We start from the raw sequence: 26438 nt of genomic DNA, 5'->3' as shown, positions 1-26438 counted from the left end.
AACCAGAAAAACATTGACCAATCAGCTATTAGCCAGTGCTGAGGCAAAATATGACGTATTTAAACATGTAAAATTGAATGCTTTTCAATCTAAATAGAAAACTACTTTTAGCTGCAATTACCAGTACTCGAGTTACTTCTGATGTTTTTGTGCGCTTTTGTTCTTTTTATTCTTACTTTAAGTGAACCTATTTTAAGATACGTAAGATTTTAACATAGAAAGCAGTGGCATAACTCGCGTAGCGTAAGAATGGCAAAAAATAAAAGCAGTTTCGAGTCTGTACCTCAATCCTTTATTTTGTTCCTTTAAGTTAATAAATATTTTCAAAAAAAAAAAAAAGATTTATTGTGGAACTTTTTTGGGCTTCGTGAGTAAGATCCATCAAATTATAAACTCGTTGACTCATAGTGGATCTTTCACATGTTTTAAACTAGCTCTAGCTTCGAGCAGCTTCACTCGCAACACTAATTCCAGCTGTCAAACATATTTCCGACATCCTTAAAAAATTTTGGGGGAAGGGAGTTCGGCATTTCACGTAACATTATCAAAAATATCAATAGATATAAATCTACATTTGTTCTTTTTGATTTTTTGTCCTTAGAAGATCTCCTGAAGACGTCCTCGCTTTTTCGAGCCACAGAAAAGTTTTATTGTATACAGTTTTAGAAAACGGCACAAGTGGAAATTTCTACATAGCTAAGTGTTTTTTGTTTCAGGCAATTTTTTTTTATTTCAGATTGAAATGCACGAGACTGGTTTATAATTGCAAAAATAATTGAAACAAGAAATGGTCCTTAGAAAAGTTTATTTGAAAAAGCAGTTTGCAGTACAAAATGTTAACATGATGGGACATAATAGTTAAGGAATAGAAATTTCCATAGAAAATGTTATCAACTCAATTTCAAAATAGTATACTCCAATTTAGTTTGTTCCATTACAGGCTGATCTTATTATTTTCCTTTTTGACTAGAACTGAAACATTTTCCACTTAATATATGAATAAAAATTTTGGGGAAAATTATTAAAATATAAGCATGATATGAAATTCAGCACCCAACATTTGCAATATGTCATAAAAAGGTTTTAAAGATCTCGAAAGAAGTAGCACATTGTTTTTTTTTCTATAAAAGGCACTACCTATTTGTAAACACTGGTTAAAAAGAGCCAGACGTAAAGAAATGTTTAAACTCATTTAATACATATTGATGATTTGACACAGACATTGTACAAACTATTTAAAGATATAAAAGTTGGTGTAAATGTTTGGCAACTTTTCATAAAAGAGTTAAAACATTGGCTTTTCTTAAGAAAAATTGGTAAAATTGTGTCACTTCCACCATCCCATTTGAATGTAATTTGATTTTCCAAACATTAGGTAGATATAGGTATCACAATCATTAGATTACCTCAAAACTTGATAATTTTTAACGTAGTCATCAACTATAAATTCACAAATGTGAAAACTCCAACAGTTTTAATACCAAATTAAAAAATAATTATGAGGTTTAATCGTTACCTTAGCAACACACCAGATTGTGACGACATCTATAAACCATGATTGACCATAAAGGATGGACCAAGCATTTTTCAGATAGATGCTGTATAGATATTGTCACAACATTTGTGATGCTAGGGGGTTTTTTTCATTCTGATTTAATTAACTTTATACAATAAGTAGTTAAAACATTAATATTCACTTTCAAATTAAAGTTTAAAAAGTCCATCTGTTCCAAATTCATCGCAACAAAGTACTTTCCTCATAACCTTCAATGATGCTGTGACAAGTTCTTGAATTTGTTCTCTTTCGGTTGATGAAAATGGAAACGATTCCGATACAAACTAGCACATGCACATCCTATATAGAACTACACAACACTACAATAACATTTTAAGGAAAACCATTTTCTATTCGGTGTGCCACAAACTGCCGTCGGGGTTGTGATAAAGTCTTTGTGGAAGAGGAATCTCGTCTCACGAGATCACAACCTGAAGTCCAGTCAGAAAATTTGTTGCAGTTGGAGGTCTAGGGGGAACTTTTTTTTTTTTACGGCCTCCCTTCGCAAGCGAAAATTTTCTGAATAAGTGTAGCATGTAAGAGATGAATTGTTCCAGTCAGTTGGCCAATTTCAGTTTTGCGATAAATTTACACCCGCAACTCATCTTATTCAGCTTGAACAGTTAGCACATTCACTTGGCCATGGCCGTCCAGTTCCACAGTGGGCTGCAAGAAAAGGAAACAAACTAAATTAGTCTCTCAACAAACTTTTGAAAAATTTGGCTACAAATTCAATACAATTTTGACCCATTGACAGATCATGACATGTCTGAAATGTCATATTTCAAGTGGTGTAGTGGACTGATTATTTCTTTTCTTTTTCGTTTAACCTAGGCTAGACTTTGGCATGACTGCCAATAGTCTTTGTCGAATAGCCCAACTTAGTTCAGAATACAGTGTCGTTCAGAAAGCAAAACAGACTCCTTAAAATGAACGGAGCAGCACGATCTAAAAAATGAATGGTCTGAATGGTGGTTCTTTTCAATAATATATTTTTTTTTAAATAATTTATTTATTAATAGCTTTCATTTTATGCACATTCAAAAAAAAAATTTTTTTCTTTTCATTTGTGACATTATTGTACTTGGTCATAAGATATTTAGAAATAAAAGATTTTAAAAATAAATATTTCATGCATGTTCATTTTTTGTATTTTCTTTTTAACACTGAAAATGTTTTAGAGCATGGTATTTGGTGATTTTTTAAAGAAATTTTCTTCCGTCACATCAACATTTTTTTTTAATAATAAAACTTAATTATTTCATTTTGTACATTTTTGGAATCAAACCTGTGACCTTTGAAATGAAAACATATGTCAAGTCTTACCTAAACGTCACTCAGTCACCAAGAAATATTTTACAAAACGAACTGTAATTGCTCTATACGGCTAATCTAAATAACCTATTTTTTATTTAATTTTTACTAGCATATTTTCTTACTGTTTAGTAATTTTACTCATTTTCCTTTGAAGAATATTCCTGATCCAGTGAAACATTTTTTATGCACATGAGTAACTCTTTCAAAAAAGAACAAAGTCGTTCAAATGAAGGAGTTAGAAAATGAATGAATCAGAAAGAATGACTTTGCCCATCTCGATTTCAGAAAACAAATTAAAACAAAATTATTTGCAGCATTTTCTACTACTACTTCACTTTTCACTCCAGGTTCCCCATACCTACCACTACTTATGGTTTGACCAGTTGGATGGGACCCAGAAGACAGCTGTAATTTTTTAAGCCAGACCAAAAACTGAGCAATCTCTGGTCCAGCGCCCCCAGAAGTATCGTTTCACTTGGAGGACTTTGTGACCATGAGCATATTTAACGTTCCCCAGTCACCAATAATGAAGACAGTGGATCTTCGACAGGCCAGGATCGAACCCGGAACCCTCCGGTCACAAATCTGATGCCTTGTCGATTAGACCACCACGGCCTCAACTACATCATGAGGTCCAGGACAGGGGTTTAAGTGATCACAGAATTTCTTACCTTTGTGTTTAATATTAAATCATAACGTGAAACCTTGATGAATGTAAAAACTTACTTATAAAATTACGATTTTCTTTAAATTTAATTGATGAGTCATATTGAATTTAGAATTATTTTTTCAATTATTCATCCTTGCTTTAATGACAAAAAGTAAAGTTGAGTTAAGTTAGGATCAAAAGAAAATGAAAAATTTTAGGTTCTATATTTGTATCCACCAGTTTAGTAAAAACAATCAACAGAAGTTGGATCGTAAGTTTGTTTTATTCTACTGAGAACTCAAAGATGTAATGACGTTGCCTTTGTGCTCAATTATGTACCCAGAAAACATAATAGAATAATTTTTCTGTTAGCCTAATTCGTTTTTTTAACCTTCTGAACAATTTCGGAAAATGGATAAGCTCTCTTTTGATAAATTAGTCGTCAATTAAAAGGAAATAAAAAAACAAAATTTAAGTTACCTGACTATCATCAACAGTCCAGTTTCCGTCAACTAAAAATTTCAGGTGATGTGTACCCTTGGACAGTTTTAGTTTAGTGGAAAAGATGCCATCCCTGAAAAGAAAAACATATTAATGTCTCATCTTAATCACTCAATGTAGGGTAAACTTTCAACAATTACAGCAGTGAAATCTCACCAAACAAATTTGGAGATAAACGTTGAATTACAGCAACCTAATGGACATTGGGGTCAAATTTTGGAGATTTTTAATGTGGTGAAATTTTGCTGCAGCTATCGAATGCATCTTTCTTCTTTTTAAAAAATAATAGCGCAATGACGGTTATACTTTTTACTAACAGGAACTTTGTTGGGAAAATTTTTTGGATGGAAAGAGCCTTGTGTGCAAAAAGCAATCGTAACTTGGCTTAATATGCTTACTATTTTTGTTTGTTTGGAAAATTACATTACATGAAATAGAATTCACCAGAAGCGGATTCTAAAAGTTCTGCACACGAAATTACATGCCAATTTAACTCAAGCGAAATGAAAGGATATAAATAAACCAAATATTTTCAGATATTTCAAGAAACTGTACATTGTTTTTAGAACACATACGAGCAATATATAAAATCAAGCTAAAAGTAAATGAATTTAAAATAAAAACGCAAATCTCTCCCCCCCCCCCAGTTTTAGCATATTTTAAACTAATTTCAGACTTTCAAAACAGTTGAAATATTTATAGGATGCAAACAGATAGAAATCTCACACAGAGAAGGGGTGAGAACGCACGTTCAGGCGAATCCTAAGTTTGATGTAGCTATATTTCCCAAAAAGATTTTCACCTAAAATACTTCCAAGAAATTATGGATATTAAAAAATGAGCAATATCTGTTCATGAAAATTATTGTAATCAGGTCTATGATCAAAAATTTTCCAAAAATGACATTACTTGATAATTTTCAGTAAAGCAAGTGTTAAAGTGATTTAAGAATTGATTTGCAATCATTCCAATCAAATATTCTTACAAGTGGACATTTCAAAAAGTAACAGAGGAAAGAAAATTAAATGAAGTGAAGAGGTTAGAAACAAATATTGCTTCATTCGATGTTCAATCTACAGATTTTGCGTCCGATTTTAGGAATAAATTCTAACACCTTCTAAATATCAATTTTGACAGATACAAAGAGCGCAAGGGGGGGGGGGGGGGGACACGGAAACACGTGGGAAATTGTCAATGACCGATTTGAAGGTGTTGCCAAACTTGAACCAACGGCAACCTTTCAAAAAGCTAGTTTTCTTTGGAAAATCTGAAGTCTTGCAATTTTGTAGGAAGTTGGTGGGAAAATGAAGGAGGATGGGGAAGCTTTGGCAAAACACTACTAAAGAATAGGCGCGATTTGATTTTTAAAAAACGGATACTGTTAAAAAGGCAATATATAGGTACTTTAAAAACAAAAACAATTCTTTATTTTGAAGCAAACAAAATGAACATGTAGCACATATTCTAAGTTAACATATTTGAATTTCTTTGGTATGAGAAATTCTTAGGATTAAAACATGATTTAAAGAATAATCATTCATAATAACCGTATCTAAGGATCTTATCTAGTGAATTCAGAGAAAACTGATGGAAGTAAACGAAGCAATGGGACACTTGGTAATTCTGTTGTCTGATTGGCGATAGGATGGCGAAAACAGAGCCAATCAGATAAGCGAAATGTCCCTGCAAAGAATTGCCAATGAAATGAGTAATTCATGAAAGTGAGGCAAACGTCGGCACAAAACAGCAACCCTCTTTGTTTACTTCCACTATCAATTCTCCTTGAATGCACTGTAGGTAATTTTAATGCCATCATGTTATCAGACCCCAAGTAAAATCAATAAGCAATCTCGATCACATGAGAAAACTGAAAAGAAAAAAAACTTTGCTAGTTCATTAAAAAATTTGAGGGGTCCTTTCACGAGGACACATATGAATTACAACAAAAACAGTAATAAAAGAAGAACACATTTACACTTACTGCTTGTTAAGCATGCAGTTGTCTCCCCATTCATTAAAATCACCCGAAACAACAACTTGTTCACCTCCATTTTTCCAGGCAATGAGGGTCGGAACTTCAGTTAGTCCATTTTCCTGCCCATTCATTATGACGTCTGGTTGCTGCTAAAATTAATAGAAAAACTAAGAAAGGGAGAAAAAAGAAACAACAGGAATAAACTCTTGGACATTTACTAAGAGAATAAGTTTCCAGTATCTGATGAATAGATTGATAGTGCACTACTTGATATAGCACCAATATCAAGGTTTGAAGATACTATTCCTCCCTGGTGTGTATTCTTTGAAGACGAAATATCTAATTTTTGCATGCAACGAAAAAGATTTACTTATTTTTAAGTTAACAAATTAAGGGATTCTGTGCTTCAGAATGGAACAATCCATGGTCACGATTCACAGAAAACTTTTGAGATAAGACTTCTTCAAACTTATTTGTGCTCTAAAAATGCCTGAAGCATGCCAAGGGAATGTTTTAATTTTTTTTTCTTGGCAGGCAGTTTTTTTAAACTTTGAAAACTTTTATAAATTATAATAAGCGAGAAAATTTATGATCGTAAAATGATATAAAACTCAACAGTCAATCGTATAATGAACCTGATTCTGTAGAACCTTCGAAGTAAAAGCATTGGCTAATGTTTTTAATTAAAATATTTTTTAAACAAACAATACTGGATTTTTTTTATTGCCCTGGAAAAGAAAGGGCTGCAGGTGGTGAAGAATGGGTGTACTCAATGGCAAAAATACTTACTTCTGTTTGAATTATTTCTGTTCCATTTTCTTCAATACCATTTGTACCATTTGTATGGTTATCTGAAACAATGGGAGCATCAGGTTTGGTTTCCTCCGTAGGACTTGGTTGCTTAGATTCTTCTATGGGAGTTTCAACCTTAGAATCCTCTACGGGAGTCTTAACCTTTGTTTCTTCTACAGGCGTTTCCACTTTTGTTTCCTCAACAGGGGTCTCAACCGTTGCTTCTTCTACAGGGGTTTCAGCTTTGGCCTCTTCAATGGGGGTCTCAACCTTTGCCTCTTCTACAGGTGTTTCAACTTTGGTTTCTTCTACGGGGGCAGCTTCAACCTTGGTTTCCACCACAGGGGTCTCAACCTTTGCTTCTTCCACAGGTGTCACAGCTTTTTCTTCAACAGGCGTTTCTGCTTTCTGTTCTTCTACTGGAGTTTCTATTTTCGGTTCTTCCACTGGCGTTTCTACTTTTTGTTCTTCCACTGGCGTTTCTACTTTTTGTTCTTCCACTGGCGTTTCTACTTTCTGTTCAACAGGGGTTTCTGCTTTTGGCGCTTCTACAACAGCCTCTACTTTGACTTCTTCAACAGGGGTTTCTGCTTTTGGTGCTTCTATAACAGTCTCTGCTTTGACTTCTTCAACAGGGGTTTCTGCTTTTGGTTGTTCTTGCATTGTCTGTTCACTTGAAGACTCCACAGGAGCTTCTGTTTTTGGCGACTCTACTTTTGGTGGTTCAACAGGAGTTTCTGCTTTTGGCAGTTCAGCAGAGGTTTCTACTTTCGGGGGTTCTACAGGGGTTTCTGCTTTCGGGGGTTCCACAGGGGTTTCTGCTTTCGGGGGTTCAATTGGAGCTTCTGCTTTTGATGTTTCTACAGGTGTTGCTGCTTTAACCTCTGCAGCAGGTGATTCTACTTTAACTTCGGCTACAGGTGTTTCAGCTTTGACTTCAACTACAGGCAACTCTTTAGCTGGTTCTGAACTTTCTGGTGATTTTGTTTCCATTGCAGTTTCAGAACTTTGTTCAGTGACTGGAACTTCTGCTTGTTGTGTAGAACTTTCTGTGACTGGAGTTTCGATCTTAGCTTCAGTAACAGCAGCTGGAGAATCTGTTTTTTGTTCCTCTGGTTGCTTCACATCTTCATTGATTGGAGATGCCTGATTTGACGGAGACTGCACTTCAGAAATCACAGCAACATTTGGCGATTCGGCTCCTGGACTGTCTTGGACAATATCAGTTGGAGCATCATTTGAAGTTGCACTGCCCGTTTCTGCTTTTTGAGCTTCGCCATTTTCTTCAGGAGTCTTTGTTTCATTGGCTAGGGCTGTTTCTTCTTTCTTTTCCTGAAAATGTAAGAGGAAAGTCAGTTTTTCAGAGAAAGCAAGTACAAAAACTCTGTGCACACTGATATAAAGCTGTTACCTTCAAACCGTTAATTGCTTCATGCTACTTTTGAGTTTTAAGATAATATGTTTGAAGATAACATGAATAAGGCTCGACTTAGTTTCTGGAATAAGTGAATTGGCTTGAAAAGCATTTTTAATTCCAGTCATCTTTGCAACAAAATAAATAAAAATACCTTCAAGGAAAAGATAATTTCATATTTTTTTCGCCTAATTGTATAAAGAAACATTCTGGGAAATTTCAAGCACATGTTTAAGTTATTGCATAAGTGTGAAAAATCTTTTTCGAAAAAAATAAATAAATAAAAAAAATTAAAAAAAATACACAAGGACGATTGATTTCCCCCGTTATTTGTTAATTATCAACTATCCATTTTCTTAATAATGATTACTTCCTTGGTAATCTAGCGATTTTATGCATGCATTTTTTTTTTTTTGATAAACCCATAAACATTCATTACATGGCAATTATTCATTTCTTTTCTAACACCTCCCTCATTGTGTACAATTCTAGACCCACAGGAAGCAACTAACGTTCTGAACCTATCCATCATGGCTGCCAACAGTGCAAAATGAAAATGAGGAAGACTTGAAGCTTAAATGGATTTGAGGAATAAAAAAAACTTTGTTGTGAAGATGCGTTTTAAAGCTAGAGATTTTTTCAGATTAAAAACAATATGCAGGAGACAACTACAAATTTAGAGGGAAAAAAAATAGACTTTCATTTTTGTTGGATAGAATATATAAATGGTTCTATAATTGTAGTTTTATAACATTTAAGGCAAGTTTTCAAATTCCCCAAAAATCTTGAAAAAAAACATTCAGTTTTCCTCGAAGCAGTATGGAAAAAAAAAACTGAAAAAAATGTAGTTACCTACTTGTAGCATTAACCCCACGATATACAAAGGATAAAGAATATTAACTGCAAGAAATAAAACAAAGCTTAGTCATGACTAGGGATGTACAATTTTCGGAAATTTTAAGGCGGCTGGTTTTTTTGGGGGGGGGGGGGGGGGGAATGGGAAAATTTATTGTCTACAAACAAAAATGCAGCTTTTTAATAGTTATGTTTTCTCAGAATGCATGAAGTGTTAACCGCTCAAAAATATATGCAATCCATATTTCTAATTTTTCTTCTTCAGATTCAACATTTGTTTTTGCAAAAAGTTTCCCTTAAAAATGTCAATAGCTTTCCTAATTCAAAATACCAAAAATTATTCAATTAGTCAAATCATTCATTCAACGATTTATTTCAAATGATGCGATTTTTTTATAATTTAGTCAAATTTTTAAATGTTATTTTTTTATTAAATAAATTGAAAATTTTGATTTTTTCTTTTTTTTGAAGTTTTACCTGCATTTATACAAATGTGAGTACACATTTTCCGCACATAATAAAAAAAAATCTAGATCCTTTCCTTCAATTGATATAATTCAGTTCTGTTATACGGTTACAGTTTTAGTGAGAAAGATAGTGAATACATTCCTGCACATGGGAAACTGAATATTAAGAAATATTTGAAGCAAAAATACATTACAATGTGAATGTTAGAACTTTCTGAGTACAATATTTTATGCTAGAAAATTTCAAATTTTGAAATTTTTTTACGTGAAAATAAATTTTAAATCGGAAAAAAACTTATTTTTTGACCATTCTTATCTCTAGTCAAGACAAGTGCTTTGGTTCATACAAATATAAAAGTAATTTTAATTTTCCTACAAAAATATGCTATGATAAATTATCATTTAGTATTGATATGAGCTCATTAACCGGATCTTTTAGACTCACGGCGATAAAAAGAAAAATATTCCGACTCATTAATAATTGAAGGGCGTCGCGGCCACGATTAGATTGTCATAAAGTGAGTGAGTAAAACACAAGGTAACCATAATTTCATCAAACGTTGGACTCTTTCTTTCTAGTGGGCCCTTCTGTTGAAAGTATAAATACATTTTTGGCAAACAATGAAATTGCATTAGTGTTTCTATAAGCAGTTATGAAAATTGCTACGTAACAGGCTACTAAAATTAGTTGCTTTAGCAGTATATAAAAACAGTCGCCACATGAAAAAAAAAAAAAAAAAAAAACAATTCTAAAATGGTCCCCCCCCCCCCCGCCCTTTTTAATAGCAGTTATGTTATAATAACGCAATGGTGCTTTGATAAATATATATTTTGGCTGCATGGTATGTAGGCGGGATCACTCCAAGCAGGGGGCTATAGATCTATGCACAAGGCAAATTTCCGAGAATTTTACATAAACAAATTTGGAAAAAAAAAACATTATCTACACTTTAGTGAATTCAATTGTTTAAAATGGAAACCAATGAAACAAGTACTGAAACGTTCAGATATAATTTCACATAGCCACAACGTTAATTAAAGACAACAGTAAAGGATTGACTGCATAAGAAGCGCTAGTAACGGCAGATTCGCAATATTTTCTTTCGATCGCGAGGAAACAAGCGCTCCTTTCCGAAAAATCAACGTTATAAGGCAACAAAAAATCAAAAAGCAAAATTTTATTCAAATTTATTCGGAATAGAAACAACAGTTGACAAAAACCGCATTAGCAAAATCTAACCCTTTACAAATATCGCGATCGCAAAAACGAGCCCTTTACGAAAATTACGATCGTAAAAACGAAGCGTTTAATACAAAAAATATGAACACCACGCATTTCTGATTATGAATGTATATACTTTTTATTTTTCCCACTTATTTTCAAAAAAAAAAAGGCCAAAAGTTTTTTCCCATATTTTAACAAAAATAATTGCTATAGCCGCCTTTGCTTCCAAATAGTTGCCAGTGGCAGCTCTGTAGTATAATGGGGTCATTTCCAAAATTTTAAAAGTATTTTTTTTCTGAAAGAGCATGCTTAAAAACATAGGATCCGACCATTTTTAAAATAATTTGACTAAGTTTAATATTAAAAAAAAATTACTTTAATTCGTGCGCTTTCATTGTTTATGCCTTCTGCCGATGACATCACAAATGATGAAATGCCACTGTTGCCATTCAGAAAAGCATAATATTTAATTCGCATCTTTACTCACGTGTACTGACAACGATATGGTTGATAGCAAGCGTAAAGGCAATTTTTGATTCGCTTCTTGATTATCATTACGTGGAAACGCGGTGAAAGATGCGCCAAAGGACATCATTTGTGAAGTTATAAAGACCACGCTTGTTTGAAAAATTGGACATTTTAAAAAATTAATTTAAAAAATAGCTGTTCGGAAAATGAAAGTATTTTCTGGGTCCATGTTATTTTTTTATTTTATTTTATTTATTTTTTTTTTTTTGCTTATTTATCAATTTCTGTGATTAAAAGTCGTAGTCCTTTTGACTGAAGGAAACAACCCCATTGTCTTTTTCCAAACGTTTTTGATAATTTTAATTGTAATTTCCTTTTCTTTGAAAATTTCGGGTAATTCTCAAATTAAAACTATTATAAGTAATCACATTAAAAGTTTCATAATACTTTTATGGTTTTGAAGTTGAACGAGAGGTTAAACTGCTGTTAACTTTTCAAATGTATATTGAAACTAGTATGTTGTTGGCTATCACGAAACTTTTTTCTATATCTTTCTTATAATTCTAATACCTCCCCATGCTTGACGAGGAAACAATATTCCCAACAAAAACAAAATTACACACGTCAAAACTTAACAACCATCCCAATTCCCAATTTATATCAACGGCAAAGCAAAGAATGAAAATTGAAAATAATTTTAAAAGCTTTGCTTAAAATAATTGAAGGGCTACGGGGAAGCACGATCAAAGTCCATTTTTCTAAAAAAAAACCCCGGGTTAATCTATGGGAACACGTCGATTATTACAGACAGCATTCGAGAGAAATATTATTCAGGCAAGAATCATCATAGCGAGTAAGTTTTAACAGGGAAGAATGAGGCTAACTTGGAAACGATTCGAGATTTCAAGCTCAAAAACGTAATGAGGAAAATTTGAGCATGGTGGACTATGATCATTCTTCCCCTTGGCCCTTCAATTACAAACATTCATTTGTTAACAAACACAAGATGGCATTAGTCAAAAAGTTTAAATAATCGCGATTTTCTGATTTTCCATAGAGTAAGGAAATTACATAGAGAGGCCCCGCCATACTAAGAAATTGAAGCTGGAAGTTGCACCGCTGTATCTGAAGATCCTTAGCTTCTTGCTAAATATCTTGAGATACATTTTGATACAAAACATTCCATCACTGAATTTCAATTGGTTGTTATTTTAAACTTAGATAATCTTGTAATTTTATGAAGCACGTATTTGAAATTGGATTAAAACATGAATTAAAATTCAAACCATTCCGCCAGCTATTCGATCTCTTTGCGAGATTGGTGAAAACTATTCTCGAGAATCGATCATGTTATCATAACCCCACCCATCATTGCACCACTGAATCCCATAATTCCGGCTTCAATTTCATCTCCGTTTTAACAAAGACGCAGCCTCTCTATGTAAATTTATGTTATTTTCCGACAATTAAAATCACTCGAAATACGCAGACGACAGTCTATCATGATTTATTTTTCTTATTCGCTACTCCAATAAACTATAGCGGGCGCTGTAGCCATTGTCTAATGGCGGATGAAAAAAGTAAAACAAACAAATGCCGTAACTAATAACTTGCTTTGACACTTAGTGAACGACAGTAATTTTTCATCGTGTTTGCGTGAAGCTTTCTTTTCTATTCTTCTGAAATTGCATTACACTATAAACTGTTTGAAGCCTGCAATTTACCCCAAAGAAAACACGTGGAATGGAATGTTTTACTTTTTTCGGTAGTATTGTCAACCACCGCAAGATAGCGTATTCGAGCTCTAGAGTTGCGAATTGTTGCAATTATAAAACTATTTTTATTCACAAAAAAAAAAAAAAAAAAAAACTGTTAAAGTTTATAATTAATTTGAATTCTAAAATTTTGAATTCAAATTATGCTTTTCGCAATCACAAGTTGCGACAGGACCCTACTGATTGGTTACTACCCTACTCACTTGTTTAAAGAAACGGCTCCTGTCCCTCTTCTTGGGCAGTTTTATGTGTACAGTTGTGAATGTGTAGGCTTGTGTGTGTGCGTATACCTGTGTGTATGCACGTTTGCGTGTGAGTGTAAAGGTGCGTGTGTGTATGTGCGTGCGTGTGTGTGTGTAGGACATGGACGCCACCGACCAGGTGAAGCGGCTACCGAGAGGAGTCGCGGCTGCAGAGGATGGTAGAGTTGAAAAAGGAACCACAACGCCAAGGACGGTCAAGTGAAAACAATTAGCAATCGTAATTGCTCAAAAAGAAAAAAAAAATCAGCCCCTCACGGAGCGATTGGCGCCAAAAGTGAACCAACGTTTACATATGGATTCACATTGATTCCAAATTTCATCTAGAACGTAGTAGCATTACTTCTTGAGATATGGCACTCTCAATGGAAAAAAAAGAACGTTCGATTGCGCTGCCCCCTTTTCAGCTGTTGACGCCAAAATAGAATCAGCTCTTATACCCTCTAAGGGATACTTGTCGATAAATTTTTGTTTGATTCCGTTCGCTATTTCTTGAGATACAGCAGTCAAAATTGACGACAAAAAACTTTCTATAGCTCAACCCCCGTTTGAGCTATTGACACCAAAACTGAATCAGCACCTGTACCTGTTAGGGGCAACATATGGACCAAATTTTGTTTGATTCCGCCAGTTACTTCTTGGGGACTAGCAGTCACGCACAACTCAAGAAACGTCCCATTGCTCCGCCCCCATTGGAGGAATGCACGCTTAAAACCAACGGGCACAAGTTCACATAGCGGCACATATGTGTACCAAATTTTGTTCCATTTAATGTGGTAGTTTTTGCTGTAGAGCGGCCACAAAAAACCTTATCACACACATACGCGACACACACAGACAGACATTTTCCGAAATGGACTCAGCACACCTCAAAACGTCCGAATCCGTCAAAATTCGAAAATTTGTACGAATCCAATAGCTTCTATATATATTAGATATAGAAAAAAGTAAAAACGGAAGCTTAGCTTTTTTAGTTTAAGTAGAAATTTGCCAATATTCTCAAACAGATTAAAACAAAATTTATAGCTCTTTATTCAATAGCAAAGTCAATCATTAGAAATAAAAAAAAGCAAATAATTAATTTAAGTTGTTACTACTTATAGTAATGAGTTGAACAACAATAGACGTTGGGGGCGTAATTAGCGTTTTCACTAGATATTTCATAATCCATACTGGGAGCTTCAAATCGTTATTAATACAGCTTACACATTTTTAAATTATTTCAATAAATGGGGAACAAGAAAGCAAATAAATAAGTACTAACTTTTCAAAAAAAAAAGCCTAGAACAAAACAAAAGGTACTCCAAAACTTACTGTAATAACTAAGTAAATGACAACTGTTTTGAAAGAGAGAAGTTGGTTGGGAGAAAAAGTCACTCAGGAAACGGAAGTAATATAGAAACATTTAGAATATAAGACAGAAAAAAATAAGCTAAATACAGGCAGGGGCGGATGCAGACTACAGTTTAAGGGGAGGGAGTCATGCTGAGGAATAACCTCCCCCCTCCCCTATAAACGAACCAACAGTTTTGGGTGCGGAAAAAAAAAAACTAAATCGGTTAGGAATGATGCACGCATTCGGGCGTAAAAACGTTACTGATTAATTTCATAAACAATGAAAAGAGTAGTATTTCAAACATTTACTTTCAAAACTGGTTTATGAATTGAAACGACTACTGAAATCGCTCACATTTCGTTCATTAATCGTTTGAACATAATGCGTGTTCTTGTCGGTGGTTTGGGGGAGGGGGATTATGCATAGGTGGATTTAGAACTGAGTTCCTGGGGGGCAGGTTTTTTTTTTGAGCAACACTTTTAATTGCATTCCCCACCCCTCTCCCATGTTTTTCTGTTTTCTGTGATGCATAAGGCAATTCTTTACTTTATGTGTCGTTTTCATTACTGTGTGTAATCATGGTGTCCTTTTTGAATTGACCTTAAAAGAGAGGGGGCTGGTATTGAGAGAGTGACGCAGGGCTCCCTTTTAAGTGGCATATAGATTATCTCCAATTTTGGTGGCCCGGGGGTTACTCCCCCGGAGGAAATTATATAAAATTCAGCAATTGGAAGTCTTATAAAGGTTAATTGGAAATAATAGGCAAATTTTTTTTTTAAAGTTTTGCCCTTTAAAAATGCTTTGTGATGCAAGTTGCTACTTTAAAAGAAATGGTGCACAGATTTAGAGAATAGATATCAAGAGAGTAACATACTACCCATTTGAACAATTCTTAATTTATACACTTGATAAGAAATAAAATTGAAGCACACTTTGCTTTAAGAGTTTCAAAGACCTGTCTAATTTTTTTCAAGGTTTGGTTGGTTCGATTGGGTTTTTAGTTCAAGAGCCCTGGTAGGCACCAATTCTTTTCAGGGATTTTAGAACCTATCAATAATTTGCACTTTCCAGTCTCTGAAATTGAGTAGTAGATTATATACAGTTGTACAGTATTGTTCAAACTTTGTAAGAAACGGCTTTTTTAAGTTAAAGAGAAAAAATAAACTTTAATTTCTCATTACAACTTTTTTTTAATTATAAGTGGTGCAGAAAACGAAAAGAAATAGAGGTGGTGTATCATTTTTTCCCCGGGCTAAACAGATTAACAATATGCAGTAAAAGTAAGATAAAAGCAATCAATACAAAAGAATTTCCAAAATTCTGCATTCGGGATCAAATAAATAGCAAGATATGAAGCATGTGAGTCACAAAAATTCATTTCAAGTAATATGTTACAAACGTGAGAACCATAATTTTTACATTTTTGATGCAGAATGTAGCAAGGAGCTGAATTTGACACATTTTGGCATTCCTCCCCCTACAATTTGTTAGAAATTTTAAAATTTAAGGTTTGTAGTCGCACGTTTCCAAATATTCAAGGTTTTCAAGTACTTGAAAATGAAAGTTTTTCAAGCACTTTCCATTTTTTTAAGGAACGAATCACAATTTTTTGGGAGTTAGGGGCCCACTTCAAAGCAGGGGCCCTAAGCTATAGCTTGTTTATCTTATAGGCAAATCCAGCCCTGCATGTAATTCACTCTTACCTGCAGATTTTTGTTTGATTTTTTGTAATTTGAACGAAAATTTGTCAGTTTTTACAGTTAAAGGATTTTTATGATTTTACCAATCTGTGTAAGGTTTTTATTGGTTTTTGTCAAAATTCAGCAAACCTTTCCAAAACTTTTGATGACTGAATTACTCAGATTTCAATAATGACAATAACTGTCTCATTTAGACTTAAGATGATTATGACTTACCATAATTTTTAAACAGTATTTAAAAAGTAAGGAAAATGGTACTTTCCCTCTAAGTAAAAAGATTCAATTAATCAGAACGTTCAGATAACTGAAATTTATTCAGTCTGTGATAGTATTTACTTTTCTTTCTCAAAAAAAAAAAGTTTCATATACACAAATTTTTGTCTTTAAAAAATAAAAGAAAACACAGTTATAAAAACATTTCATCAGGTAATAATGCGATCTTACAAGAATTGTGCAAAACTTTCGTGCCGGAAATATATCTCCCTCACTTTTTCTTTTATTCAGATGTTTTCCTTACAATGTATGGTTCTGGAAAATCAGAAATTTAGTTTTGAACTCTGCTAGGGATTGAGGTTCCTATTTTTTCCCCCTAAAAAATTAACCCATTGTTTACAGTTATTTTACGTTCTGTTTGTGCAATGGTTGGACAATTTTTCCAGTTTTTTGTTTCATTGTTACATACATTCATTGAGTATGATGTTAACTGTTACATTTGATAGTATTTTGCTGTACAAAAACCTTTTAGCTATGTACTTCTTTTGCAATAGCATACATTTCAAATCAGCCAATTTCATTTGAACGTGTGAATCCAGAAAGTTCTTCAAAATCTTTCGTCTGTAACAACCCAAAACATCTAGTTTTTGAAATCACACAAATTGAAAATAAACATTCTGAAAAGAGAGAAAAAAAATCGTAACGTAGAAAAATCGTAATGTAGATCGTTCTGTTAGAGCAAATAGGAGAGGGGGAAGGAAGCGTCCCAAACGTCAATTATTATAAGTGTTGCACCTGAATGCATAGCTCGTTTAGCCTATATTTTCATTCATATACTTGCCCAAATGGTTTTCAGTCCAAAATAGTGAATTTAGACCAATTTTCAGTACCCCAGTGACAGTTGTACTATTTGTATTTAATGTTAGGTTTTTTTCTTTTTCTTTTCTCCCTTCAGAAAAGGACATTCGCTATTCTCTTCATTTTCATTGAACTATTCAAAAAAGAAAAAATCATGATCTTTTTTTGTTATAAGAATTTGGAAGATAAGTTGTTACTATATAAACTCCTCCCAAAGCTGGGAGCATTTCCCCCTTTGCCCCCCACCCCTTATAAATTTACCCATGCTCTTCTAAACTGTTTAAAAAAAAAATCATTATTTTTTTTGTTAATTTTTGGAAGATGTGTTGTAACTACATAAAGTCCTCCAAAAACTGGGGGGGGATTGCCCCCTCTGCCCCCCATAAATCCGCCCATGAGATTATGATCTCCATGACCCTCCCGTTTTATTCACCTCCGACCCACATGCAATCGGAGTGCCCACCCCCTAAACATCACGAAGCCCCCCCCCCGAAAAAAAGGAGAAAAATACCCCTTGAAACAACCCCCTAAAAATTTCAATGGCGCAGTCTGCGCCATGACCTCTTTCCCTAGGTGTAAAAGCCGTAGCTTAAGATCTTCATAATTTTACCCTGAAATAATTGAACAGGTTAAAAAACTTCTTGCCACGCATTCTGAAACCGAGTTAACTGACGCTCGTGGGATTCGTTGTTCCATTGCTCTTCTTCAATAGATAGCAGCAACCACAAAAATGTCAACTTCTTTCTCAATACTTTCGCTGAAAACAATTGCCAGCGTTTTCTAACCAGGAGCAGGTTCAGATTTAATTCTTTACTAGTTTTGAAAGAGTTTTAAATGAAGATTCTATTTTTGTAAATATGCTTAAACAAAAACACCAAAAACTAAATATTCATTGTAAAACTACAATTTCAACTTTGCGGGGGGGGGGGGGGGGACGTGTAACACATATTGAAAAAATATATATATACATATAGTAAAGTAAATTTTCAACAGTAAAGGAAAAAAAAAACAGTTTACAGCAGCGTTTTTCAACCTTTTTCGGTCCGTGGACGGGCAAAACCTTTTGAAAAAATTTCATATAGCAGGTGAAGTTTTTTTTTTCATTTTATTTAAATAAAAAAAATGACCCGTAGAGAGTGAAAACATTGTGCCCCTATCTTTTTATTTTATTTCATGTTTTTTTTTCAAAAAATAAATAATCAAATAAACTTGTAAACATTTTTAAAAATGCCATACGGGGATATCAGAATTATTATTTATTTGTTGCAAAGAAAGAAATAAATAAATATTTGACTCCCAGATCATGGTGGAAAAAGTTAGCGCACCGATTATTTTTTCCCCTTTTACATTTATTTATTAATTTATTTCCTTTATAACTTTACTTGATGTTAAAAAACTGTCACAAGAACATTTAAATGTAAAAATAGTAAATAGCTAATTGTTGCAATAACTATACACAAGCAAGTAAGCCATTTGAGAAGAACCATGGACAATTTGAAAAATTATTCAAAAAAAAAAAAAAAAAAAGACTGGTCTATATCAAGAAATTTCAAATACAAAATAAAAGGATAATTTATGATGGAAAAAATACTGCACTGTTTTGAGAATTTTCATTTTTTAAAATTTATCTTTTTATAGAAACAGGTGCTGAGCCTTTGCTCTTAGCTTCATACCTTGTTTAATTTGTTTTCAATATTCAGTTCTTTCATGATTTTTTTTAATTAAATGTTTGAAAACATACAATACAAATAAATAAAGAAATTATAACTTTCTAGCTATATTTTAGCAAATAAGGATTTTAATTCAAACCGGGAGATGCTGATTAATTCAGAAGCGGACGTACCCGTTACCCGTTCAAAACAATTTAACATACCCAGCCGTGGCCAAGTAAAGCGCAATAACTGCATTTGTTTTTGCATTTTTTTTATCTATTGTATATTAGTCGTACTGTACAAGCTTGTTAATTTAGTTTCTGCTGAAAAGAACGACGTATCCCAATGTTTCCCAATGGTTAGTACAGAATCTAAACATGTATCTTCAAATATCTGGAAATCTTATTTATGCAGACACTATAGTTTACCTGTCAAAACTGGCAGAATAGGCGAAGGATAAAATAAACTTCGATGTGTTTAATAACTCTTAAATTTTAGAACAGCCCCTAATAAGGGCTGAATTAAAAAAGGAAAAAGTTATCATAAAAATTATTTGACAGTTAATAATACGAAATTTTAGATAAAACATCTTCATTTGTTAAGTTTTTCAATCCTTTTTGCACACTACTTCATATGGGGGGGGGGGGGAATAACAATTTTAATAATTTGATAGTTAATGACTAAGTTTTAGAAAGAGCATCTTTTTCCCAACCATTATAGAACAGCCGTTCATACATGAGAATTTTTTTTTTTTAATTTAACAAGTGGAAGCATATGGTATTTGGAAATATTGAATTTTAATTCGATTATAAGAAGTAGGCTAGCGCTTTCGAACAGAAATCACATTAAGCTTCACTCACCATTGAATGGGTAGGTAATTCCAAATTCAAAAATTAAAACTAATATTTCGTTCACCAACCTTCCTCACGAAAGTTCGTAGAAGTTATGACACGAGACTAATCTCTCTTCCCCCGATGAACTTTTCCTTCCCAAGCCACCCACACATCACGTGGGGGGAACAGAGCCACCTCGACCAATGGGAAGGCAGCGCTTCCGGGACGCCAAAGGGGGCGTGCAAGACCCCTTTCGTCCACCCCGCTTCGGCCGGCATCCAAACGTCGCTCGCTCACATGCGTCACAAATAAATAAATGAATTATTTTCGCTGCTGGGATAGACGCAGTAGCGAGTACGCAATTTGCAACTTCGACTGGAAATTCGACTGTTTCCCACTCTTTCTTCGCACGCAGAAGGTGAGAAGTCAAAGCGGTAAAAACAAAATGTTTACTAAGACTTTCATTTTTTTTTCTAAAGGCAATGCAAAACAACTTAATCACGCAATTAATTGTATTGTTATTCATTGCTTCATTCTAAAACAGTTTATAGAACGTCTGAGCTAGTCCTACACTTTTATAATGAACCAGGACAAATAATATAGCAATGTACTGTCTTTTAGGTACAGTAAAATAACAATACTCTTAACGGACCCAATAAGGTTAAGGAATGGCGATTCACATTAATAATGTGCCCAAATTACGGATGATATTCAAAAATGATCGTTGAAGTAGGTTTTTCTTTTTCTTTTTTTAAAGAGTTCCATCTTTGGCTATTTTTTTACTAATTACAATTTTTAAAGAGCAATAACATCACATCATCAAAATTCGTATGCATTTTCTGTCACAAAAATTTTAATTTTTAAAACAAAGAATTTAAGGGGTTTATGAAAAACCTACATCTATTCTATTTTAAAAACTTCCCAAGTATTTGGTAAAGCAAAACAATTCAAAGCTAAAATAGATTTTTACAGTGCAACTACGTATGTACATCAGGGTCCAACTAATCACGGGCGACAAAAAAAAAAAAAAAAAAAAACCTTGAAAGCTTGTTCTTGTAGAACGAAAGGAAGTAAAAGATAAAAACATTGAGACTAATTCCTAACCTGGTGTATATGCACTCTTTTTTCCGTCTCCAAAATTCCAAGTACAAAGTGACATTTTTTCAGTAAAATATTTATAGTTGTAAAAACTTAACTGTTGTTGATTTTTCAAACAACATTTTCTAACTTTCTTCGAAACAAAGCATTGACATCCGACGTAGGTGAAAACTGATGACAAAACAAACAAGGTGGAGGTTTTAAATTCAAGTTACTATTTTAGAATTTTAAGCTTATTAGTCACTAATTAAGTTCAGAAAAAGTAGTCGTTTAACAAAAAACAGAATAGTGTATTTGTATACAACTATATCTCTTAACGCATTCTAAACTCCAGAAGAAAAAGTTCTTTGATGTTTTAGATTAGATATTTGTTGTTTGTGATTTCAGAAGAAATCTAGTTTTCCAATATTTCAAGGAATGTTTTATGTTTTACTAATTATACTTTAATTTTTTTTCTTTTTTCAATTGAAAAGTTTTGTACTTTACAAAATTAAGCGTTACACGTCACGTCACACTGAGTTTTTTTCATAAGCGATAAATCTAAGAAATAATTTGTAATGAACATTTTTCATTGATTCTAGACTTTTACAATGTTTTTTGGACTCTGTATATGACACATGATATGTGCACAGAATCAAATTCAATCCAAGTCTGCAAGACGATTAAAATTCTATATCCAAGGTTGAATTCTACCAATCGAAAGATTTTAATTTCAGCCTTGGACAATGACGTACCAGGTAACAAAATATTCAATTTTAATCGAGACAAATTATTTTACGAGGATGTTTGTTTCACTATCTAACTTTTACGAGGTTTCGACGTTCTTTAGAGGTCGACTAATAGCCAAAGATTTTTTTTTTTCAAAACTGCAAGCTTAATTGACATTTCTATTTTCATTCTTTTAAACTGCAAGCAAGTAAATTTCTATTTAACTTGAATCGCGTCGGAAAGGTACTTCATCAAGGTATCACTTTAACATACTCTACTGAGGAGAAAAAGGGGTACGAGAAGACTAGGGGTACACTGGGACCTGGGTACTTGAATCTGGTTGAACACTTGCGCTACAAAGATATCGGCTAAATAATGAAAATTTTCTGTGAATAACGAGTGAAAGTAGAACTTCTCTATTTTCGTACTAAAACAGTAATACAGTGGAATCTTTGTATGTTGACCACTGGTGGTGCAGTAATTTAGCGGTCAACTTAGATAGGTGGTCAACTTACAAAGGGTTTGTTATATGATTCTCAGCCAAATTTGGTGCACATTGGTGGTCCATATAGACAGGTGATCAACTTACAAGGTGGTCACCTTTACGGGTTTTACTGTATATACATCTTCGGTATACGAACAATTCAAATCTGTAAAACGTGTTTTTCTGTCTGCTCAGTGTTAGTGTAAGGTAAACAACTTGTCCACGCTTGCGCTGCTTGCTACGTCTAGGTCAGCGCTACGGTTGTTTTTTCCGCAAAAGTACAGTTAAAGCTAAAAATAAAAAGCAAATAACTGCGACCGGCTTTCAAAAGTTACTCTGTTGAAAAGTTGTCTTCGGTTGTTTGATTGATCCTGGAAGGTTTAATGACGAAAGGCGAGAGTGTTTCGATAGGCTTGTATGACATTTTTCGGTGCAGATAGCCAAGAAAAAAAAAAAAAAACATCCCGTAACATTCTTTTTTACTGGCGCGTTTTGAATATGTATTACTTTTGAACAGAATTTTGTACATTAGGTTTCATAATAGATGTTTATTAGGCAATGTCTTATATTTTAACGGACTCTCGAAATATTACAATCCGCTAAAAAATAATTAACCCATAATAGTTGCAATATATATATATAAAATCCGCCAAATAAAAAATCTGTCCACAACCCTTTGAGGACCATAAGCTCCGAAGTAGAAAATTAAAGTTGGCGTAGTTTTTAATATTACGCATTGCTTCGATGCATAGCATCCTGAAATGGAGACTCAGAGGCTGAATTGTTTAGCTCGTCATGCTGATAATACGAGAGTCGCGAGTTCTAACCCCCACGAAAAAATATCGTTTTAATGACTCATTTGATTCAGGAGAATTCTGATCCAATTTGTCATGAATATAAAATCTAAAGTTTCGATCACTGCGTCAAAGTATCATGTACATTATTTCTCAAATTTTTTTTTTTTGGTGGGTAGGCCATACTTTTTTAACACTTTAAACTTCAAAAGCAAGACAGCATTTCAAGATTTTTTTTACCGCTATTCGCAAAAAATGAACAAATAAGTCACATTTTTGTCGTTACTCAAAAAATTATATTAAAAACCGGGTTTTCGAGTTATTTATGCAGAGCGCGAATGTTTCGCACTGGTCAGCTGGTTATCATTACGTAACTGTTATTAATACAGTAAAACCTCGCTACAACGCTATCCGATACAACGATAATCCCTCTACTACAATAATATTTCGTGGTCCCGGTGAACCCGCATAGGAATTAATGTTATCCTCCTCTCAATATTGCGATATTCTCTACAGCAATAAACCCCTGTAAAACGTTTTTTTTTTAATTTTTAACCCCCCTTTATTTCGATAATTTGGTTTTAAATAATGAAAAATATCCTATTTTACCAACTTTTGTCATTTTTTCCCGTTTTCTCCGACAAGAGAAGAATTACTGATTATTGTGTACTTATTCATTTTCACCACTGTAAGAATTATTAAAAATGTTACATACCCATTTTTGAACTTCAAAATTTTTAGTAAGAACAGCATTCAAATCATATTAACAAAATACTCAAGAAATCCTACAAAGTGGTGATAATAAGCAAGGTTTAGTAGAACAAATTGAAAATTCTTTTTTTAAATCTATAATAATTGAACTCATTCCTATGGAGGACAGGAGAATGACATGAGGGGACAAACTTTAAAATGACGAACCTTGATTATTTAAATAATTAAATTTAGTTCAAAGATGGTATTTTACACCTTTAAGTATGCTTAATTTAGTACTACAAATTAAATTATGATTTAACAAATTAAATATTAATATAACATTTTTGAATAATTTAAGTATAATTTGAGAAACGAATGGGGGTATGACAAAAGAGTGACTTTCTGGTTATTCAAAAACTTTTGTTGGTTAAAAAATGAGTTATTGTTTTAATAGAAAGGTAATAACATCGGAAAAAATTATTTCCACCTATTAAAAAAATGAAATAAAATTGCAGGCCAAACAATCCTTGTGATAGGCTCCCGAGACATAATATTGTTAGGATTTTTATTATAACCCAAATACATATGTATGTAGTATACAACCTAGATATTGTATACTATAACATTAAAATGGAGCACTCTATCGTATTTCCAAAATATGTAGGCCCTCGATATAACAATATATCCCTCTACAACAATATATTTCTTTGGTCCCCAAAATATCGTTGTAGCGAGGTTTTACTGTATAACAAAAATACTGTAAAATGTAGTTCGTTAAAACAGATATTTCGTTGAATGATATTCGTTGAGTTGGGATTTCACTGTAGTACTATTTTGTTTAGTTTCAATGACCCGAAATGATACTCATTCGTCGTTCTCAGCTAGCTCCACAAGTGAAAAGATCCAGACCGCGTCAGATAAACAAGAATGGCTCAGTCCACCCCATATTATTTCCCCCCACTTGAGGTTCCAGCAGCTTATCGGGGTCGTTTCCAAAATGCGGAGGAATGTTTACCCAAGTGAGGAAACTTCCTATTAGGACTGATAACAGAGGAGAGAACGGAAATGACACTTCCATATTTTTGAGACTAAAGTCTAGAATGTAAAAGCACAAAATCAAGGCTAAATTTCCAGATACGGGCAAGGCATATAAATTTTCTCAGGTTCTTCATCGTTTTTTAAATAATTTCATAATACGCATAGTTTTAATCTTTTTTTTTTTTTTTCTGAAGAATTCAGAAACTATTTCTGTGTGAATTTCAAAACAGTTGCTGATTTGTTATTAAAGCCATATTACAGATGAGATAACATATTGATACTACATGCCGTTTCCATTAAAAATCATGGTTTTTCCGAGAAACTACCATATGATTTCTTTCATTTTGCATTTTTTATAAGCTGAAAAAGAAATTTATTATTTCGCAAATAGGTTCCTGAATCAAAATGACTCTTTTAGGTGCGCCTACACATTTTTTAAAAACAAATGTTTTTTTATTGATTCCATCAAAGATGAACTAGTGTCCGAATCGCGATAATACCGACCCTTGAATTAGAAACCAGGGAGTTAAATGTATTCTGCAACTCTGAGCCTCTGACTCCAGTAATAATTCTTTAACAAACAAAAATGCTTCTATTCAAAATATGCTGTGTGTTTTGTGTTATTTTTAATTAACTACGTAAAAAATGCAAAATAAAGGCTAATTAAAAAGTAATAAATAAAATAGTGAAAATAATTCATCCTTTAAGGGGGGCACGTGCCCCCTGCCCCCCTAAAATCCGCTACTGAGTCTTGTTTATTGTTTTGATTGTCAAAGCATTAAAACTCTGAAACACGTGTTATAAGCAAATGCGAACCAAATGCTAAGTTGAGAAAAGTGTTAGCATAGAACAGTGCTTAAAATGAAATTGTATCGAAAAACAAGTAAAGATTTCTGCCACAAGTTCATTGGAAAAGTCAATTTTGAAGACTAAGTTTACATTTTTACCCCCACCCTAATTTTACGTTCTCCCGCTTGGTGCATTTTAAATCTTTATCCAGTCGGAATACGTAAAATTGAGGTTCCAATGTATTTACAAATTCAGGCTAAAAAATTCCTATACCCAGTTCGCTTAAATTAAACTTTCGCAATTCAATTCGACGCAAGGAAATATTCTAATTTTAGAAATCGTCATAATTATATTCAATTTCCCTAAACGTTCATTTAGAATTTTCCCCGACACATGGCAAGTCTTCAATTTAAATCCATTAAAATAAATGCAAGTTTGTTAAAGAAAAGCAACATCCAAATGGTTCAAAAATATCGTTGTTTGTCCATGACCTTGCAGGTAAACAAGGTTCGACGTCGATATAAATAGCGCGAGAAAGAAAATGGGCTAAGAAGCAATTTTTTTGGGTTTTCGCTATTTCGAATCCGATCCTTGGGGGAAAAAGACGCACTAGGTTTCGGTTTGCTGAGAGTCGAGATTGACAACTAACAAATGACGACGTGCCGGAAAAAAAGATGGCAGATCTATCTTAGCCTGACAACTCAATAAACTTAGTTACTTACTTGTACGACAGTTTCACACAACTTCGCAATCTGTTGGTGCCAGAATTCAATTCAGAAGTACGACACAATATACATCGAGTTTTATAGCAAGGGCCGGCTCTAGTAGTTCTACCGCCCTAGGCGATATTGACAAATGCCGCCCCCCCCCCTCGCATTGAATAATAATAATAATATAAAATAAGGATATTTTAATAAAATAAAAATAGTAAAGTGTTTACAATTAAAGTGAGTTTCTAGTTCAATTCCAAACTGGTTTTTGCATATCCA

The 26438-nt window shown here is 33.4% G+C and overlaps 1 protein-coding gene across 5 annotated transcripts in view; it reads right to left on the bottom strand.

Annotated features, from left to right (window-relative positions):
- Positions 1-788: 788 nt before the first annotated feature.
- The window catches only part of LOC129221565 (probable serine/threonine-protein kinase kinX), a 131087-nt gene continuing 105437 nt past the window's right edge, over positions 789-26438 (bottom strand). For 3 of the 5 annotated variants that reach the window (XM_054856063.1, XM_054856062.1, XM_054856065.1), the window contains 4 exons: positions 6787-8121; positions 6004-6146; positions 4002-4095; positions 789-2221 (listed from right to left, as the gene is read on the bottom strand). In XM_054856063.1, coding sequence (XP_054712038.1) covers positions 2162-2221; positions 4002-4095; positions 6004-6146; positions 6787-8121 — 1632 coding nt within the window. In that variant the 3' untranslated portion in view covers positions 789-2161. Of the gene's footprint in view, positions 2222-4001; positions 4096-6003; positions 6147-6786; positions 8122-19872; positions 20103-26438 lie in introns of those variants that run through there. The other 2 variants (XM_054856066.1, XM_054856064.1) reach the window with 2 other exon arrangements.

This window comes from Uloborus diversus, chromosome 4 (genome assembly GCF_026930045.1).
Source record: "Uloborus diversus isolate 005 chromosome 4, Udiv.v.3.1, whole genome shotgun sequence".
In the NCBI taxonomy this organism is placed as follows: Eukaryota; Metazoa; Arthropoda; class Arachnida; order Araneae; family Uloboridae; genus Uloborus; species Uloborus diversus.
The sequence above is the reverse complement of the archived record's forward strand: the minus strand, read 5'-3'. Positions and strand labels throughout refer to the sequence as shown.